The following is a 20,484-nucleotide window of genomic DNA, read 5'->3' as shown; positions in this document are numbered from 1 at the left end:
TAGTTTCCTTTTAAAATCCTAAGAGAATGGAATTAAGGAATGAAAAATCCTAAGAGGATATTGGATAGTGGAAGGTAAAATCCCAAGAGAATGATGAGAGAATGGGATTTGTGAAAATTTGGACACATAATAACATTGAGTGGACTTTGGATCATTCAATGATGCTTAGTTTTAAAGTAAGTAGCGACACACTAATAAATTAGTTTTTTGGGATTGGGGAGAGAACATGGGGGAAGGGTGTATTCAAAGGGTTTGTTCTAATACCGTAAGAAATAATGAAGTTTAAGGGTCCGCTTGGCAAAAATTTTAAAAAATCGTCTAAAAAAGCCCTTTAAATTAACATTTTAATTTAGAGAGTGGGCCAAACTCACTTTCTATAGATAAATACATTCAAAGTATTTCAATTTTCAATGTATAAAAATAATAAAATAAAATAGAGAAAAGTTAGTGAAAAATAAAAGGTGGGGAAAAATAAATCTTTTTTTAGAGTAGTAAAATTAAATTTTAAATATAAGGAGTTTGTTGGAGTACTTCAAAATTTTAATTCTCTAAATTTATAGATACTCTTCGAATGATATAATATGCTTTTAAAAAATATAGTATCTCTCGAAGATGATTTTAGTTTGAAGGTTAAGGGTCCACTTGGCAAAATTTTTAAAAGACTAAAATTGCTTTTGAGATTAAAAAAATACTTCTTTTAAATCTGTTATTTCAAGAATCGTTAAAAGAGTTTTTAGATGAAGTTGTTTAATGTAGCTTTATCAAAAAACTTTTTTACAAAAAGCAGAAGTAAAAAAGGGTGAAACGAGCCCTAAGTTAGCTTGATGCCTCGATATGAATGATGAAAAAATAGAGCTAATGGGATTTTAATTTGGGATAGCTATCTAAAAAGAAAAAGGTATACTAATAAATCGAGGGCCATTGATTAGCACAACTAAACACTTAGTGCATGTTTGATATCGCTTTTTCATTCCAAAAATCAATTTTTTGATCGTTATTTCACTATTCAAGCCATCATTTTTTATTTCTTCTTTCATAGATAGGATCCACTTTTCTCTCGAATGGTCAAAAAATTAATTTTCAAAATCGCTACCGAACAAGCCCTTTGTGTGAACTTTAGTACCTTACAAATTATATATCCTCTCTCTCTCTAAATTTTGTTTACTTCTGTCAATTCAATGCGTAAAAAATAAATCATAAATATTTTTCTCATTTTTATTTCAAGTTTTGAATATCTCTCCATTTTTTTTAATCTTTTTACTAGATGAAGCATAATCTTTCTGTCTTAAAGAAAAAAACATATTTTAGTCAATGAAAAATATACTCTTAAATTACCTACTTTTAATACGGTTGATTAAGCAACAGTAATGCTTTATTTTCACATTTACTAATTTTATCGTCAAGAGTATAAATTGTTAAAAAAATCACCAATTTATTTTTTAAGAAAAGAGATTTAAAAATTAGTCGTACATTTTAAAATATTAATTTTTTCATAAATTATATATATGAATTAAATTATGGTAGAAGTATAAAGAACAGGAACTAGCTGCTAACGTTGATCATAATTGCAAAAAGAATGGTCAATTTAGTGCTTGTTTGGATTTCATTATAAGTACGTTATATTATAAAAGTCAAAATTAAAATCAAACTATAATTTTAATATCCCATTTTGCAAAATTCAAAACAATTCTATAATTATGCATCACTCATTTCTATCTCATTATAAGTTCAACAACATATAATAAAATCCAAACAAGCACGGGAAATAGTATCATTCAGTTATAATTTCAACAACTTATAATTTTTATCCAAACAATATAAAACGTAAACTTAATGTGAGTGACAATGGAAGTAAATTGAAGTTTAATGACATTAAGCTCGCTATTTGGTAGGGATTAAAATTCATATTTTAATTTAAATCAAAGTCAATAACTAATTTTAATTACATATTTTACGAGACTCAAAATTTTTCAATCACATATCTCAGCAACATTTATCAAAATTTATTAAAAATTTAATGAGGAAATTAGACTATATATCCTAAGTATAAGATCCTTTTGAAAAATCACGTGAAAAGTTATTGTTCAAATATAAAATACTGCATTTTCGCAATAGTCATAAATATATGTACAATGCAATTGCAAGTTTAGAGCTTGTTTTGTTTGGACTAAAATCAAATTTTAATCTACAATCTTGCTCTCACAATACATGGGGTGGGGTAATTTTTTTTTTTTTAAATAATCACCCACTCACCCCATCATGCACTCGGCATGTGAGTGGGCCTGTACAGGCCCTGTGAAACAGAGCTTGCACAGTAGGAATTATTATTTAATCTAAGTCAAAGTCAAACAATCAATATTAATCATACTTTTATGAATCTCACAACTTTTCAACCACATATTTCTAAAATTTCTATCACAATTTACTAAAAAAATCTAATTTTAATCCCCACCAAACATCCTCTTTGGTTCAATTTGAATAGTATTCTTGTTGAGTTTGTTCCGTAATGATACAATCAAGATTACTGTGCTTCAATTGAAAACATACTCTTGTTCTATTTCCTTTTATACTATTATGTCCTCACATTTCCATTAGAATGTGCTGAGCATGTATAGGGCTAGCAGCGGTGGGGAAATCGGGACGGTCGCGGCGAAATAGGGGAGGTTTTGTGGTAGAACGGGGGGTGGCGTTTGTGATGTAGGGTAGAAGAAAAAGGAAAATGAAATTAATTTTCCATTTTCTTTTTGTTTGTCTAAAGTATTTTTTTTTTTCATTTTAATATTTGGTTTAGCATTCGACTTGATGATTAAAACCATGCTTTCAACCACCTCAAGTACTACACTGAAACAAAAAAAAGTGAATGTTTTTCAGTGTTTGTCACTTTTTTTAATTATGTATCACTTTTTTTTTTTTTTTTTTTTTTTTTTTTTCTTTTTTTTTTTTTTTTTTCTTCTTTCAACCACCTCAAGTACTACACTGAAACAAAAAAAAGTGAATGTTTTTCAGTGTTTGTCACTTTTTTTAATTATGTATCACTTTTTTTTTTTTTTTTTGAATTTGTGTCACTTTTTTGAGTTTATGTCACTTTTCAAACTTGTACCCGTTTTTTTTTCCTTGCACTTTTTTTATTGTTTGTCACTTTTTTAAAGATGTTTGTTAATATAGGGGAGGTTTTGTTGTAGAAAGGGGGTTGGCGTTGGTGGCGTAGGGTAGAAGAAAAAGGAAAATGAAATTATTCTTTGATTTTCTTTTTGTTTGTCTAAAGTATTTTTTTTTTCCTTTTAATATCTGGTTTAGTATTTGACTTGATGATTAAAACCATGCTTTCAACCGTCTCAAGTACTACATTGAAAAAAAAATGAATGTATGAATGTGAAGGATTGATAAGCAAACAACGATGGTGTTTAAATTATGACATTTTACATTCTTATTGTCACTTTTTTTCCCCTCTTTTTAAGTGTATCACTTTATTTTTTTCTTTTTATAGGATTGAGATTTAATGATTCCTCAAAAATGTTGGTTTAAAGGAAAAGTCGCTTTATATTCTTTGCACAATATAATAATGAATTTAAATGAAAAGTTTAGTCACTTTATTGAATTGATTTCAATGTTTTAATTGGCGTTTTATCACTTTTTTGAGTGCTTGTCATTTTTTCTGAATATTTATCAATTTTTTTGAATATTTGTCAATTTTTTGAGCCCTTATTTGAGTCACATTATTTTCATAAGAATTCAATTTTGAATAGTGTATGAATGAAAAATGTGTGATAAAAATTAATAAAAAGTTTTGAATTTACGTGTAATATTATTTTATTGAAGAATGTGTGGTTGAAATGATGTCAAATAACTGTTAAATAATGTATTTTTTTGAAAGAATGTGACTTAAACATGGCCTGAATTTCTGTCACTTTTTTTTTTTGGCTGTTTGCCACTATTTTTTTTATTTTCTGCCACTTTCTTGAAATTTTTATCAATTTTTTGAGTGAAAAATATTTCTTTTTAATAAAAAAGTGACATACGATGACATTGTATGTCACTTTTTTATTTTACACAGTATTTTTATTTCCAAAATGTTTTTCATATGATCTTTCAAATCACCATTAATTTTAGGGATATTTTTGTAAGTTGTCCAAATTTAACTATAATCATAACTCAACAAGGGCTTAATAAACATGTAAATGGGTTCATTTTTGGGAAAATTAGGTCAAGTACGGCCAAAAAGTAATAAAATTGAATAATACGCTTAATTAATATTTTTCTCATTAATCCTTTAACTTAACCGTAATTAATACGCTAAAAACGCCCAAATTTGATGAAAAGAAGTCATGCTGAAATAACAAAACACTAACCCCTGAAGAAGGAGGTCGTTCCATAAAAAATCACCACCGATTAACAGCACCTCCACCATTACGGACTCGAAGCATGGGTGAAGAAAGCACCAGCACCATTAGAGACTCAAATTATGGGCGAAGAAAAAGCCAACTTCATTCCGATTTTGTTTAGGGTTTTTTCGCTCTTTGTATGTGTGTTGTGTGTCGTATGAGTTTCCATAGTATATCCGAACCTTGATGTGTATATATATAGCTTTGGCAGTAATTTTTATGGTTTTGGAGTTTCATGTCATGCTGCTATATTAATTCCATTTTTTCATCCTTATTTAAAATCTTGTTATGTTGTCATTGCTGGATTTCATGGATCAATTTTGCTGCCAATTTGACTGCAATCCATTTATACACCCCTTGTGCCGAAATTCCATATCTAATTGATGAGATGAACAAAATGCTAGTGTCATTCTTCAGTTTGTGGAGTTTCTTAGAATGCTTCTTGTGCCCTAGTTGCAAGTTAGTTCTATATGTGCATTTTTTCTTTTTGTATTTTAAACTGAATTCTGATATTGAAAAGATGAGAATTTGAAAGGTATTTTGCTTCTATTTTATTGGTTATGGTCTTTGGAGTGGCTGCACATTGAGTGTTTTCCCAGTTTGATTCAGTTGGCAGAACTATTGTCCCAAAAGGAAGATAACATAAGAAACAGAATTACCAAATTACTTATCTCACCTTAGGATTTTTATTTCAGTGCTTTGATTTTCCATTTCATCTCCTTATCTGCTCTTTTTCTGCAATTTTTCTTTCTTATTTTCTGAAACATTCAAAGTTCGGTAATCTCTGCAGAAAAAAACGTAAATTTATGTCTTAGTTGACATCGATATTCCTTTTTGTTAAATCATTTTATTCAAATGAGTTAATATAAATACTTACAATATATGAAAGGCAGAGCTCATGAACTCCCCCTCGTCAATTAACATTTTTGAGTTTATGTCAGTTTTTTTTTTTATTTCTATCATTTTTTTTAAAGTTTAGGTCTTTTTCTATGTCACCTTTTTTTTTAAGTGTATGTGACTTTTTAAAAGTTGATGTCACTTTTGTAAGTGCACGCTATCAAAATTTGAAGATGGGTACAAAACTTTCTGAAAAGACTATTACATTCACGGATGGATGAGAAAGAGAGGGGGGGGGGGGAGCGTCACTTTTTTTTAGTGTCTCACTTTTTGTTGAATTTGTGTAGCCTTTTTTTCTTTCTTTCTTTTTTTTTAATTTGTGTCGCTTTTACAAATTCGTCACTTTTTTTAAATTTTCGTTACTTTTTAAAAATTTTGTCATTTTTTTAGCATTTGTTACTTTTTTGAATTTTGTCGTTTTTTTAAATGTTTGTCACTTTTTTATCAATCACATTCTTGAAATTTTTATCATTTTTGATTGACAAATATTATTTTTTAATAAAAGTGACATTGTATGTCATTTTTTAATTAAAAAAAAGTGATACTAAACTTTAAAAGTGACATTGTGTCACTTTTTTAGATTTTTTCTCTCTTTTTTTAGTTTTTGTCACCTTTTAAGTTTATATCACTTTTTTAAATATTTGTCACTTTTTAAGAAGATAAAAAAGTGACATAAAATATTATATTTTCCCAACATAATCATCATGTGGATTGTCCAAGACATGTTGATTATGTTAAAAATATGATTATTGGTATTGCACAAATAGAGGTTTTTTTTTTTTGGTCACTTTTTTTGAATTTATATCACTTTTTGAATGTCTGTGTTACTTTCTTTTGAGTTTGTATAATTTTTTGAGTGTTTGTGTCACTTTTTTTAAATTTTGTCACGTTTTTTGAGTTTACATGACTTTTTTAAAAAAAAAAGTGACATTGTGTCACTTTTTTATTTTACACAGTATTTTTTACTTCAAAAAAACTTTTCATATGATTTTTCAAAACACTTCAAATTTTAAGGGTATTTTTGTAAGTTTTCATGTATTCTTGCACTATCAGCTCATTCTGCAACCTAATTAGGCTCATCTTCACAAATTTGGCCCAATCAGACAAGCATTATCGGCCCCTTCCTAACCTCCATGGGCTCATATTCATAAACAGTCCATTTTTCAAACTATAAATACTCACTTCATCATGATGCCTTTCTTGTCTAATTTTCTCCTCTGCACAGCTAAAACAAAACCCTAGGTTCGTCCCTCGTATCACCATCCACCTCCGACTCCTGTTCCCTCGGAGCCGCCGCTGACGGTCAGCTGCCTTTCATCCACAGCTGAGGTAGGTCATCCGTAAATTTTTTTCATGCTTATATTAATGATTTCTAATTTTAATTTCTGTGTTATTGTTTGTTTATTTATCTTACTCCATTTGGATTTTCTTGTTTGCGAAACTATTTATTGAATTATAAGACAAAATTATATTCATTATTTTGAAATTTTTTAGTTAATTATTGGAGTTTTTTTTTTTTTTTTTTTCAAATTTTGGGTGTATAATTCTTCTTGCTATTATTTTTTGCTCTTAGATTTTATGTTTGAAAATTGGTTGATGTTTGTTCTGGAACTGCGGGTGCCAGACTCTACTGAAGTTTTTACCTAGCGTTAATCTTTAGCTTTCAGGATACCACTAATAATGCTTATGGCTACCAGGAAAAGTATGCAGCTTATTACATTCTCTCAGGAAATAGTAGATGGAGAACCTATCTATGTTTCGTCTAACAGCCTTCCAATCAAGGCTTTCAAGCGGGAGCCTGCAGGGCATGCTTTTCACGCTGCTGCTCTCAGATTGATAGGTCATGTTGAGGAAACAAATGCAGATAATCAAGTCGAGGAGGGTTCGAATGCGAAGGACCAGGAGTACAAGCAAACATCGGACTTCTACAGTAGTAAGGGCAAGAAGAAATCTGGCGGTGAAGGGAAGCAGCAGGATCATTATGCTTTATTGGGATTGGGCCATTTGAGGTATCTTGCGACTGACGAACAGATAAGAAAAAGTTACCGGGAAACAGCATTGAGGCATCATCCTGACAAGCAGGCGGCACTTTTACTTTCTGTGGAAACCGAGGCAGCAAAGCAAGCGAAGAAGGATGAAATAGAGAATCATTTCAAGGCAATTCAAGAAGCTTACGAGGTGCTGATTGACCCTGTCAAGAGAAGAATCTATGATTCAACAGATGAGTTTGACGATGAGATCCCGTATGAGTGTGCACCGCAGGACTTTTTCAAGGTGTTTGGACCAGCATTCTTGAGAAACGGACGCTGGTCAGTGCACCAGCCTATTCCGACTTTGGGAGATGAAAACTCTACTCTCAAAGAAGTGGATGGTTTTTATGATTTTTGGTATAGCTTCAAGAGCTGGAGGGAGTTTCCTCATGCTGATGAGTTTGACCTTGAGGAAGCTGAGTCCCGTGATCACAAAAGGTGGATGGAGAGGCAAAATGCAAAACTCTCAGAGAAGGCAAGGAAGGAAGAATATGCGCGTATACGTACACTTGTTGACAATGCATACAAAAGGGACCCTAGAATTCTTAGAAGAAAAGATGAGCTGAAGGCTGAAAAACAGAGGAAGAAGGAGGCCAAGATTTTGGCAAAGAAATTGCAGGAGGAAGAAGCAGCTAGGATTGTTGAGGAGGAGAAACGTAGAAAAGAGGAGGATGAAAGAAAGGCTGCTGAAGCAGCTTTAAACCAGAAAAAGTTGAAGGAGAAAGAGAAAAAGTTATTACGAAAAGAGCGGACTCGTCTTCGCACACTTTCTGGAGCTATCTTGTCCCAGCATTTGCTTGATCTTTCTGATGATAATGTGGAAGGTCTTTGCATGTCGCTTGACATCGAACAGCTGAGGAATTTATGTGACAAGATGGAAACAGAGGAAGGGCTAGGGAGAGCTGAATTTCTCAGGGAGGCACTTGGATCTGATAACCAACTGAAGGATGAGAAACATAATGAGAAGAAGAACCTACAGCAGAATGGTTCTATGGGGGTGAATGAACAAGGGTTATTTGGCGGCAATGAGAAAAGAGAGAAACCCTGGGGCAAAGAAGAGATTGAAATGCTGAGAAAGGGAATGCAGAAATATCCTAAAGGAACTTCTCGGAGGTGGGAAGTGATTTCTGAGTACATTGGTACTGGAAGGTCAGTTGAAGAGATTCTGAAGGCGACAAAAACTGTTCTTCTTCAAAAGCCCGACTCCTCTAAGGCTTTTGATTCCTTCCTCGAGAAAAGAAAGCCAACACAATCAATTGCATCTCCTCTTACAGCTAGAGAGGATTTGCCGGGGTTATCAAATAGCAATGCGTCCGAGAGGAATGCTTCTGATCCAAATAATTTGCCAGAGTCATCCAGTGGAACTGGTAGCTGCAAAAACTCAGACGATAGTACAGCTGCTAATGGTGTTGTTGCTTCAAGTTCAGATCCCGATGCATGGTCAGCTGTTCAGGAAAAAGCTTTGGTTCAAGCTCTGAAGACCTTTCCCAAGGAAACTAGCCAACGCTGGGAACGAGTTGCAGCTGCAGTTCCTGGGAAAACTGTCGGTCAATGTAAGAAGAAATTTACGTTGATGAAAGATAACTTTAGGAACAGCAATGTGCCGGAGAAGAATACTAGCACGGCTGATTGTTCAGATCCATCTTCCAGCCCAATTGAGAATTTTCAAAAGCCAGATGAAAGTAATTTTGGAAATGGGGTTTCTTCAAGTTCCGATCAAGATATATGGTCCGATGTTCAGGAAAAAGCTTTGGTACAAGCTCTTAAAACATTTCCAAAGGAAACTAACCAGAGGTGGGAAAGAGTAGCTGCTGCAGTTCCTGGTAAAACTGTTAATCAGTGTAAGAAAAAGTTTGCGTTGCTGAAAGAGAACTTTAGGAACAAGAAAAATGCCGTGTAGTCTGTTTATTTCCCCATGCTGGGAAACTCTGAATTCAAGTGAGATTGCCTGGATATAAAGAGGGCTACTTCACGAGCCTCTACCAGTAATCGAAAAGGTTCGAAGTGATTTCATAGAAGGAAGCCACTCTGCCAGAAGGGTTTGTCTCTCCGGAACAAGTATTCACGACTGCTTACAGCACCTTCATTCACTCGTCTTGCTACTTAGGAACTTCTACGAAATCCAGTGAGTAATTTTTTGTTCAGATGATCATTTATAGGAACATTGCACTCTGAAGTGCACGTCTACATCTGACCATTATTATTGTCTTTATGCCATATAGGTTATACCATGTCTGCTTTTTTTGCAGCTAGATCATTCTGACGTTTATCAAATATGTGTTTTTATTCTACCACAAAAGATTTAATGACGTTTCTGTTATTCTGTACTTCCTTATGCTTGGAAGTTTAATAACAATGGATTTGAACCACCATTCTTCAAAAAATATTACCATCAAACAGGGTAACTTTGACAATGGAAGGCAAGCAGCATTGTTCTGTAAAAACGCAGTTGATTACGGGTTTCGTATCTGAGTTTCTTTGTTCATTTTCAGGAAATTCCAACAACAGTCGAAATCTTTGAAATTCGAGTTCACTAAAATTATTTTTCATTTTTCTATTCATTTCAGCGGTATATCTACTGGCAGATTCACAGAGCTAGACCCTCAAAACCACAAATTGGCGTTCAAATTTGATGTACCTGTTCTTACTGGAAGCTTAATTCATTCTCGCAAACGAGTCATTCTTCAAGTCTATGCAAAATATGAATCATTCAGTTGGCTCATATTTTCATTAATCTTTTGTTTATCAAACAATTTCCTTTTGGAGAGAGTCAAAACGTACAAATTCTATTTAAACAACAAAAAAAGAAGAAAAATCAAAGCAAATAGAGTAGAGAAATTCGAGGCAACTGTTTCAGTTTAGAAGTTGCAAGTGGAAAAATAGATACATGATAAATATCCATTTGAGATAAAAATTAAAACATTTCACCATTTCCAGAACACATTGGAACCACACTTGTATTTGTCCTTCCCTTGGCACTCCAACTCCAAGTCCTCAGAAATATATGGTACTTTCTGCAATAGATTAGAGAGAAAATTATATATCTCAAAGCTACCTCCTCTCACATATAAAGGAATATACCGTGCCTGCATGGCTTAGTTTTATCTTTTAAGGTGTCCGAAACAACCCTTTTTCCCGATCTGGACTGGTTTTACCAATTAGATAGTTCGACGCATTTTAATACATGTCCTTAGTGTGTACTTTTCTCGTCTTAGTACGTTTTGACACATCTACTTCTATCAAGATTAGACATAGAAGTAGGACAAATGAGATAGTGAGACCAGTTGGAAGCACATTTGACACCTCCACGTGCACTCCATCGTGAGAGAGAAAGAAAATGGGCAAAAAAGGATTCAATTTGAGACAAAGATCAAACCTTTTGCTTGGCTAGATCTTGGCAGCCAGTGAAGTTTTCTGGGAATTTGCATGACCCAAACTGAACTGTGAAAGCTCGGGCAAAGTTCGCACCACTTGTAGCCAGCCTCTTCTTGTCATTCAATTCCTATTCCAGCAATCAAGTTTGTAAGAAACTAACGTATCCAGTGCAAAAGCATAATCTAAACATTTGTCTTTCGTTTAATTTCATTCGACTGTGATCGGAAAAATATTCGATGTGTAATATTGGACAGTAGAGTAAATAACTTCTTTTTCTTTCCTTCAATAATGTTCGGCCCACCCCATGTAAAAATAGTGGATTACAATATGGAAAAATTTCATAATTGGTCCACAACATAAAGAGAGCAAGTTGGAATCCTCAATATTTACTTATAGTTAAACAATTTTCTCTGGTGATAAAAAACTACATAAATCTCGATTAAATCATCATGTGTCTGATTACAAATTTCTTGAACCAACCCAAGTCGAGAAACAAAATTCAGTCCGAGTTAAAGGTATTTGAACAACTTCGGTGTTGGGGATTGATTGTGCGGATATAACGAAAAGTTGAAGACGAACTTACTATTCGAAAAATAGATGGGACTTTGGCGATGAAAAGAAAATGGAACCTACCTTGTTGGCCTTGCTCTTTTCAATATAATCTTCAATGATGCCAGCATTTGCAGAGGATGTAAAAACAACACCAGAGACGAGGGCAGCTCCAAGGCCAAGAATTGCAGCTCTTCTGGATGATTCTTTCGAGTCGGAGATCCACCCGGCCCTGATCACCGGCAACTTTCGAACCGGTGCAGGAGAAAAAGCTACATTAGGCACAGATGAAACCTTTGCTTTGAGTTCGGCACCGGATACGGCATAGTTGCATGCCAATACACTTGAGTTCGTGGCTGCCATTTTCTGCTTTCGTGACAACTGGATCAAGAAGAAATGAAGGTTGGAAAATTTGGTTTATGGGCAGCTGATGGAAACTGATGTGGAAGGGTAGGATTGTGTGTGTAATTAAGGTTGTGGTGGGAGTGTGGATAAGGTGAGATTTCCTCACTGGCAAATGTCCTGTCCTAGGTGGCATTTTTGTGTCAAATTTCAACATACTAAAACCTAAATAGGTAATTGAAGCAGCCACAAGTCTCAGTTAGATCGGTCGAGTTCAACCAGATGTCATCATTTATCGTGTTAGACTGCCGTCCTTCTGTCCCAAAACCTTAGCAAAGAGGCAATCCTTATCGTCCTAAGTAACGGCAGTGTCGGGGATTTGCTGCTTTTCTCATTTTGAAATGAATATACGACAGTTTATTCATATTCCAAAATAATTTCCATTTTCATCGTTTAAATTTAGTGAAATATTTTTCCACTTTATTTCATGTCATTGTAAAAGTAAAAATAAATTTTAAATGGTATCAATCACTTTTGTTTACCAAAAGATAAAATGTTGATGGTCAAATATTCGGAAAATTTGAAAAAAAAAAAAAAAAGTATATCACAGCTAATTCTTTTTCCACCATAGCTAAAATTGATTCTCTTAAAATTACGACGATACCAAACAAAACCTTAGTTCGTAGCTGGACAACATCGTATAAGAATAGAAATAAATTGTTCATTGAAATTAAGCTTGTCAAGGGCATACTCGATTGCATTTCCATTCAGAAATATCCATCCTCTACTACCTATAAGCCACACGTATTTTCAAAAATAAACCTATTGAACTTGTATTGTAAGTATACCATACATTTTTTTTTTCCTTCAATTGTAATTCAACCTAATATTTGACAAGTTTGTATATGTATCGGTTCGCATTAACATTTTCTCCTTACGTGAAGTATGCTGGAATGATCATCCTTAGTTGTACAGAGACAACCGAGAGACGAATTCAGAAATATATTGTAATATATTTTTCTTCTTCATCATAGTGAAATCCTTTGAAGAAAAGTGAACCTAAGTCTCATGTTGAACACATTTTATAAGGCAACCCTGCTAGACAGCCGGGGTGAATTCCAATGGCGCCCCTGTTTTTGGCCTTGGAATTAACTCTGTCCAAACAGGTTAATTCTTTTATAGGTTAATTGGTGCATTATCTCCACCTATTAGACATGGTGCGCAAAAAACTACCACCCTTTAGAATTGGCGGAAAACGTCCATACATGAAACTTTTAGTGCGGAATACCCCGGCCATCTATTTTATACTTTCGTTTTTTAATTTCGTGTTCCATTTAATACATAACAAAATCCAGTCGGATGGTAAGTTAATCCTGAGGTACATTCTTCTTTAGTTCCTCTTGATTCAAAAGAAAAACCATCTTCATAACAAACACAAGAAAATGCCTATTCTGTTTAGATTTGCCTCAGGTGTATGTGCATATATGTTTTGGAATTTTCTACGTTCCTTATTAATCTTGATGATCCAATTAAAATAATCTAACAATAAGATTTACCGTTTCAATCCAATTCTTCGTTTCTAAACAAAACCGGTTTCATTCAAGCAACCCTTTCTAGACAGCTAAAGAGTAGAAGAAGTACGAAACCATGCCACATGGCTACTGACCATCCCTTTCCACCCCCAAGAACCAGACTTCGGCAACGTGTGCATCAAACATGTTAATAACAGAGAACAACATTAATAAGTTAACTTTCTCATAAAATACAATGCAGTAACTTGAACACTCATATTGATAATCTTTTTCAGCAAAAGAAAACAAGTACTATATCCATGTTGTTGATGGAGCTGAAACCGCTAACATGTAGATCTACATAAGCTCAGTTAATCCATATCTTTCGGCAACATTGTACATAACTAATTTATCCCACACTGGGCCAAAAAGTTGGTTCCCGCCAATCATAAAGGTAACAGACCATGAAGAGAGAATCACAGCAAACAACAAGAAGCCAATTGCTGATCCAACAACATCTGTACAAAAGGAAGAATTGATAAATGAACTTGAGATGCTACGGTTTATTTTAACCCCTCTCCTAAACCCAAAGGAAAATTACAGTTAGGAGAATATGAAAATGTGGACGGAGAATTTCTTATAATTGTTGTTCACGTATTCTATTTCCACCGAGATATCTGGTATCAGTCAAGAAGTCTAAAAAGGCAAGAGAAGTTATCAGTTGTCGCAGCCAGATAAGAAGAAAAGGCAGCATCAAGACTTACTAACTTTCCCTACCAATTTCGAGGTTATAAAAAGATTGTTTTGAGGTGATCAAATTAGTATATGAGACAAAAATATGAAACTTTAAAAGACAAGTCCAATCATCCGTTTATCTTACTTTCTAAAAGACAAGGTTTTCTATACACAAGATGATCAAGTCCAGAATAACAACTCAGAGAATTTTTTATGTCGAGACAAAACAGTTCAAACCTTTAAGCAATATCTTGGACTGTGCATAACTCGAGCAAATCAACAAGGAGTATTTGTGCAGTCATAGATGTCAAAGCATTTCTTGAAGAGCATGGTAAAGCTGAGTTTATGCATTAATATCAACTACCGATCTCTATTAAAAACAATATTAACATTCTTATACATACTATAAACCACTCAAAACATATAAATCATCCAATACTCATAAAAATTTCAAACGATTAACTTTCTTAACCAAACCCTTCAAATTAACTGAAACAAAAAGCACGCAATAATACATACAATGATTTATAAATTGTGTTAGAATTCATTCAAAATCTAGTTTCATTTACAAATATCTAAACCAAGAGAAGTATCTATTCCATCAAATATTGTCCTTTGCTTACAAATGTTTTCAGACTCGATGCCAATGTTGTGTTGTTGATAAAGCTAATGTTATGAGTAGAGGTAGACCAAAGAATTATAAAAAATAAACATCATGTGTCCCGAGCTGAACTAATGCGAGAAAATGTCTCGACCGGAGACATTCTCAAAGCAATAGGTCTACCTAGTGACAATCTGCTGGGGATTGTCAATTGCTTATTGTTTGGTATAAGATGTGTGTGCTTTGTATTTTAGAAAGGGGAAAGAAAGTGCAATGGTAACAAGTAAAAAATTAAACCCCTTGTGGATAGGATAAGCTACGAATTAATTTGTGTAAAAGTGAATGATCACATCACATACTATGCCCAATAGCAAAACTCGTAGAAAAGACAGTGAAATGTTAGCATTATTAGCAAGGATACTTACACTCTGGTTTTGAACTTGACTCGAGAGCTAATAGTTAGTTCAAGTGTACATGAAGGTAAATGACTCTACTTCCATCTACTAGATTCTTAAAATGATTTACATAAGAATGGTCGCTACACAAACAACTATTTAGTAATCCAATAAAAAATGTTCTTAAATCACTAAGTATACACCATAGTTTTATACCCAATTCTCTACCAATTTATGGAACTTAGGAAGCACGCGAGGGGGGTGATTACAAATTCCCTTCAAAATTTAATATCACAGAACAAAACATTGATAAAAAATTTAACGTGAAAACTCCAGAACCACATAAAATTTCCTATCATAACCCGCATTTCGCACAAACACTTTCTTAAGAGTGAATTTCTAGGCTAAACACTAGACACCCTAAGATCAGTTTACATATTAAAAACCACTTAAAGAATATAAATCGTCCAATACTCTTCAGAACCTCAAATGGGTAACTTTCTTCACCGAACTCTTAAAAATTAACTTAAAGAAATGCATGCAGGTAAATTTGCATATACAGAGATGGGAAGGCTTACAGCGGCGGAGTAGAGGGTGGGAATTATGAGAATTCGGGTGGCGAAGAACGGGCCAGAAATAGAAGCAATTGACCGCCCAAAGGAAAGGAAGACAGAAAAATCCGAAATTGAAGAATCTACGAGCGTAAGCTACTGAATCTTGATGTGAGAGCCCCAATGGACCATCGATTGTGGGCCACTTAGCCGGACCTGTAATTCTTCTGGATGGGGAAGAAGTTAAGGGGTTGATGGCATCGGCGGCGCCCGGGACGGGGAGAGGAGTGGTGGTGGTGGGTAGATTGGAGGAGAGAGGATTCGAAATTTCTTCCATTTTTCTGCAAACAAGGCAGTACTAATACGGTATTCTGCTTCAAGGATTACTCTGTGCGCGTGTAAGATTACACCCCCTATTTTATTGTAAGTGGAGCTCTTTCATATAATGAGAATGTAATAATTTGGGTACACTATTTTCTACACATAAAACAATTCATGCTTTAATGATCGATCAAACCAAGTACAACACGATAAATTAGGGGCTGTTCTCCATGTTGTTTTCAATTTGTTTTGTAATTTCGATTTTTCAAAACAGTGAGAACGCATTTTGTTTTCTATTTTCGAAAATGAATTTTTGAAAAAAAATAAAAATAAAATTGCACTAAAAACTCAAAACGTCATTTCAAGCCAAAACAAGTGAAATATGAAAACACTGAAATGGTTCCATTGGTCCAAAATTTTTCCTCTTTCTTAAGCTAACAATCCGTCGCCTCCTTCCATCAATAACAACCACCACTCGCCACCTAAGCCGTCGGACCCACACACTACCGACACCTCTCTCACCTCCCTCTACAACCTCCGGCCATCGCCTGCCCACTAGACTGTCAGAAATAGCACCAATTCCCATCCAAAACTACGAGCGCAATTACGATTTTTTCCTAGTTACTTCCACATTCGGCCAACCTCTTCATCGTGGAGCACCACCATAACATTCCTATCAACTAGGCGCATCTAATTCTACCATGGGTCACCCTCAATTTCGTCCAGAATCAACTGAGCTTGTTGGAGTAGAATCGACTGAGCATGTTGGGTAACTCACAATTGTAACCAAAGGCGGAGTTAGTGGGGGGCATTGCTAGACTACAAGCCCATATTATTTGCTCCCAGCCCATATTATTTTAATGCTCCCCATCTCATATTAAATGCTCCCCAGCCCATATTATGTTCTAAGCAAAGATTTTAGAATTATGACACAGACGTTAACATTGGTTCAGCTCTAATTTAAATCTCAATTCAATTCTAATGTTCCATTATACAAATTGTATTAAAAACATTGCAATTATTAATTACTCTTTTCAAAACATTCATGAAATGTAAATATTTTATTGTCAGATTAGATATTCTACTTAATAAATGTTTGACTAAAATTTACTTATAATTATTAAGTAAATTCAGTTACAAATAATTTGGATTGATTAGATCTAAAAGTAAATTACTTATTCTAATAGTTAGAGACACTACGTATTTTTCTAAATTACATATGTTTTCATTCATTACTAATTCATATTTATAAAAAAAGATACTTATTTTGATCATAAAGTAGATATTATGATCAAAATAAATAACTTACTATAGATTTGATACTAACAATAAAAGGAATGTGTTAAAACTTATTTATTTATAAAGTAATCTATATCGACAATAAAAAGAATATTTGTTAAAATTTTTAATTGTTTGGAAAGATGAATTTCAAAGTTACTAGAAGAGTATCATTAAGTAATTTTTTAAATGTCCATTGGTGGATATGTATTTTTGCTTAAATTTATCGCGATTCGATTAGTTTATATTTTTTAAAGTAAGCATCGATTTTCTATTTGGTAAAAAAAATACAAAGATTTAGTGGAATATTTTAATGTGAGATATCTAAATTTTTTTTATTTCATTAAGTGTCGTATACTTTTTATCGTAAATATCACGAAAATAGCCTCCAAAACTCGATTTATTGTGACGTAAATTCATTCAAAGTTTTTTAAAATTTTAGCCCATTCTAACATTATTTTCTGGCTTCGCCCCTGATTGTAACCCTGTTCAGCTGAAGGTAATTCTATTACCTTCGTCTTCTTCTTTTCTTTCTGGTTTTGCTGTTCTGCTCCTCTTTGTATTTCATCTGTAATTTAAGTAATCTAGCCTTAACCTAGAAATTTAAAGTTCTGGGAAACTTATTATGGAACTTTTAACATCAGAAAATTTGATTTATGTTTGTATTTCAAATGTATTTTATGTGATGCAACCTTATAGATTTATCGTAGGATTTCTCATATTTGTTGGGGAACTTGATATGGAATAAATTGAGGGATTTCAGATAAATTGAAGAAGACGTTACAGACCAAAATCTTTGAAGAGTTTAAGAGGAAAAAGCAAGGATTGGAGGCTGAGAGAGATTTGATCTCAAAGAGGGTTGAGGAATTCAAGAGTGGGCTGAGGTGTATTGTTGATTTTTTGGAGAATGAGGAGAAAACGGAGGTTGTGGTAGAGGTGTTTCATTTCGAGGGACGGATTGACTGGGGAAGGATACCTTTGCTGACAATTTTGGGCTGAGGTGTTCGGTTTAGATCTTGACAATTTTGGCCATAAGAACTAGAATTTTGCTGTTCAGTTAATGCATTGCAAGTAGACACTGATAGATCCATTTGAAACACGATTGAAAGAAAAAAATTAATTTTTCTTGGATATCATGCCACTAGGTACTAGGTAGAGCAATCTGTGGGACTTTCTTACTCTCAAAGGAGAGAAAATTATATCTTGGAATGGTATTGGGTACTAACATGTTCTCTACAAGTACCTATTTTCTATCTGGAAATCATGTTGGTTTTAGTTAGTTTAGACGGTAGGAAAATAAGTCGCTAGTGGATGAAATCAATTGTATAAGTTTTATTCAATTACAATAGCCGACTATTGAAATTAATAACCACAAGGCAAATGATTTTAATTTATCAAAAAAATTCCATTTCAGAATTTTCCAACGGTTGAAAAAAATATTTAGCAACACAAAATCAAAAATATAAATTAACTGCAGGCTAAAATTGTAAACGATGAATCTGAAAGCTGCACACTATGGAACTACAAACTGCATGAATTAAATAGTAATGCGAAAATAATTTGTAGAAAGAAAAACACAAACTGCAGCAGGTTTCAAATCGAGGTCTGTGCGTGTACAGTTTCCTTAAGACAGTTTCACCCCCTCACCGTAGGTGCTGGAGGTTCAGTTCGAGCGGCTGTCTCCCAGGATACAACAGTAATAAGCAGAATTCGAGCACCGCAATCCTATTCCGACGAACTGATCTAGTATCCAAATAATATCACCACAAGAACAAGGCCTTACTGGACAAAGAATGCAGAAAAGAAGAAACTGTGTATGCAGGAATGTATGTGAGATTTTCGAGTGTGTTAGATTGCTGGAGAATAAGCATTTTTATAGGCATACTGCCCATTAATATTGTGACCATTGGGAGTCTATTGAAGTTTTTTTCAGTTTAGAAACTCAAAAGTTATTGGAGAAAGCAAAAAAAAATTGGCAAAAAGTGGGCTCACCGATGGAGCCATTTTTGCCTTGTTCGGTCCGATATTCGTGTGCGCAGGTCGCGCCCGCACCCAAGTTCAATGTCCGAAGGCCATTTCGATTCGTGATTTGCACCCCCCTGCGTTCGCACGTGAAGAGAGTTTCTATGCTACACATGATTACACATCTCCAAAGTATAGCCATATATAAAGTGATTTAAGTTTCCTTGGTTTTCCTATGTAGGATAAATACATTTTTTCCACAAAATCAGCTTCCAATGACCTACTTTGAGCTTCAATTTCTCATTCACCCGAGCTTCATTTTTAACAAATAAATACATGAAATCGATGTTCTCGTGGAGGAGAACACATATCAACTTTGATATTCCACATTGGATCAACAGGTCCCCTAAAAAATTGTGCCAAAAGTGAGATGCTCACTCAATTTTTTTCATCAATCCCCCACATGAATGAAAATTGAGAGAGACAAGAAACGTGAGACACAAGATTAGGTGATAAAGTTCAGCGGTTGAATCCTGCATAGGATAGGTAGGTGTTACCCTTTGAACCTTCCCTTGTGAAAGCATATTTACTTTACTGACTGACCAGTAGACAAGATGTCCTTGAGCTGTTCTGCCGTTTGTGTAAACGATGATATACCTCACACAGGATTTTTCCTAACACAATCCAGTTCTCATTGTTATGTTCGTTTTGGCCATGTACATATGCCTCGTTCTATGAGAGTTCTTAAGAATTGAGCCCCACCCAATTCTCTTAGAAGCGACCCCATTTCTCTCTCACATAGGTGATTTTTTATTACAAGTAACCTACATTACTTGACTCGATTTACGACGCATAAGAATAATTAAAAGCCTATTGCTTAACCTTCAACCTTACGGGCATCACTGTTACGTCATAGGAATGGACATGAGGTAATACCCCCACAGTGATTTTATCAAGTCTTTACAGTTAGGTTTTCCCATTGAACCTAGATCTTGGGATCTCCAGTCAACTAGGTTGGGTTTTCCTTTGTAACGACTTATTCTTTCAAGGGCTTAAGTCTCATTCCTTTCGATGATTTCATAACTAACTCTCTATTTAACCATTTGATTAGCGGATCCGCAATGTTATCTTTTGACCTTATATAGTCAATAGTGATAACTCCAGTTGAGAGTAGTTGTCTTATGGTATTGTGTCTACGACGTATATGTCTAGACTTACCATTATATATGTTACTCTATGCCCTTCCTATTGCCGATTGACTGTCACAATATATGTAAATTGCTGGCACAGGTTTTGACCATCTTGGAATATCCTCTAAGAAATTGCGCAACCATTCAGCATCTTCACCACATTTATCTAGAGCTATAAACTCAGATTCCATCGTAGTTCTAGCTATAACCGTTTGTTTAGAGGATTTCCACGATATGGCAGCACCACCCAATGTGAACACATATCCACTGGTGGATTTTGAGTCTTTTATATTAGATATCCAATTAGCATTACTGTATCCTTCAATGACTGCTGGATATCTAGTATAATATAGTCCTTAGTCACG

General features: G+C 34.2%; 3 protein-coding genes across 6 annotated transcripts; 1 reads left to right on the top strand and 2 right to left on the bottom strand.

Annotated features, from left to right (window-relative positions):
- The first annotated feature begins 6,454 nt into the window (after positions 1 to 6,454).
- Positions 6,455 to 10,028, top strand: LOC111409148 (dnaJ homolog subfamily C member 2-like). Of its 4 annotated transcripts, XR_002705448.1 has the most exons (3): positions 6,477 to 6,608; positions 6,940 to 9,434; positions 9,877 to 10,028. XR_002705448.1 is itself a non-coding variant. In XM_023039111.1 (2 exons), the coding sequence occupies exon 2, from the start codon at positions 6,984 to 6,986 to the stop codon at positions 9,207 to 9,209; it is 2,226 nt and encodes a 741-aa protein (XP_022894879.1). In that variant the 5' UTR covers positions 6,455 to 6,608; positions 6,977 to 6,983; the 3' UTR covers positions 9,210 to 9,675. The 4 variants fall into 4 exon arrangements, 3 of the variants coding, with proteins under 3 accessions (XP_022894879.1, XP_022894878.1, XP_022894880.1); XM_023039111.1 differs by lacking the exon at positions 9,877 to 10,028 and having other exon boundaries at positions 6,455 to 6,608; positions 6,977 to 9,675; XM_023039110.1 differs by lacking the exon at positions 9,877 to 10,028 and having other exon boundaries at positions 6,940 to 9,675.
- Positions 10,029 to 10,113: 85 nt separating this feature from the next.
- Positions 10,114 to 11,680, bottom strand: LOC111409149 (photosystem I reaction center subunit N, chloroplastic-like). The gene is made up of 3 exons (XM_023039113.1): positions 11,318 to 11,680; positions 10,686 to 10,811; positions 10,114 to 10,323 (listed from the first exon to the last, which is right to left on the bottom strand). The coding sequence occupies exons 1-3, from the start codon at positions 11,594 to 11,596 to the stop codon at positions 10,234 to 10,236; spliced, it is 495 nt and encodes a 164-aa protein (XP_022894881.1). The 5' UTR covers positions 11,597 to 11,680; the 3' UTR covers positions 10,114 to 10,233.
- A 1,612-nt stretch (positions 11,681 to 13,292) lies between these two features.
- On the bottom strand, positions 13,293 to 15,800 carry LOC111409147 (probable gamma-secretase subunit PEN-2). The gene is made up of 2 exons (XM_023039109.1): positions 15,396 to 15,800; positions 13,293 to 13,604 (listed from the first exon to the last, which is right to left on the bottom strand). The coding sequence occupies exons 1-2, from the start codon at positions 15,703 to 15,705 to the stop codon at positions 13,444 to 13,446; spliced, it is 471 nt and encodes a 156-aa protein (XP_022894877.1). The 5' UTR covers positions 15,706 to 15,800; the 3' UTR covers positions 13,293 to 13,443.
- Positions 15,801 to 20,484: the final 4,684 nt, after the last annotated feature.

This window comes from Olea europaea, chromosome 14 (assembly GCF_002742605.1).
Source record: "Olea europaea var. sylvestris chromosome 14, O_europaea_v1, whole genome shotgun sequence".
Classification (NCBI taxonomy): Eukaryota; Viridiplantae; Streptophyta; class Magnoliopsida; order Lamiales; family Oleaceae; genus Olea; species Olea europaea.
The sequence above is the reverse complement of the archived record's forward strand: the minus strand, read 5'-3'. Positions and strand labels throughout refer to the sequence as shown.

Coding starts and splice junctions, on each gene's coding strand:
- LOC111409147 (XM_023039109.1), bottom strand. CDS start 15,705: ATGGAAGAAATTTCGAATCCTCTCTCCTCCAATCTACCCACCACCACC. Junction 13,605..15,395: donor CCACCCTCTACTCCGCCGCT/GTAAGCCTTCCC, acceptor CCTTTTGTACAG/ATGTTGTTGGATCAGCAATT.
- LOC111409149 (XM_023039113.1), bottom strand. CDS start 11,596: ATGGCAGCCACGAACTCAAGTGTATTGGCATGCAACTATGCCGTATCC. Junction 10,812..11,317: donor AAAAGAGCAAGGCCAACAAG/GTAGGTTCCATT, acceptor TTGCTGGAATAG/GAATTGAATGACAAGAAGAG. Junction 10,324..10,685: donor AAGATCTAGCCAAGCAAAAG/GTTTGATCTTTG, acceptor AATCTATTGCAG/AAAGTACCATATATTTCTGA.
- LOC111409148 (XM_023039110.1), top strand. CDS start 6,960: ATGCTTATGGCTACCAGGAAAAGTATGCAGCTTATTACATTCTCTCAG.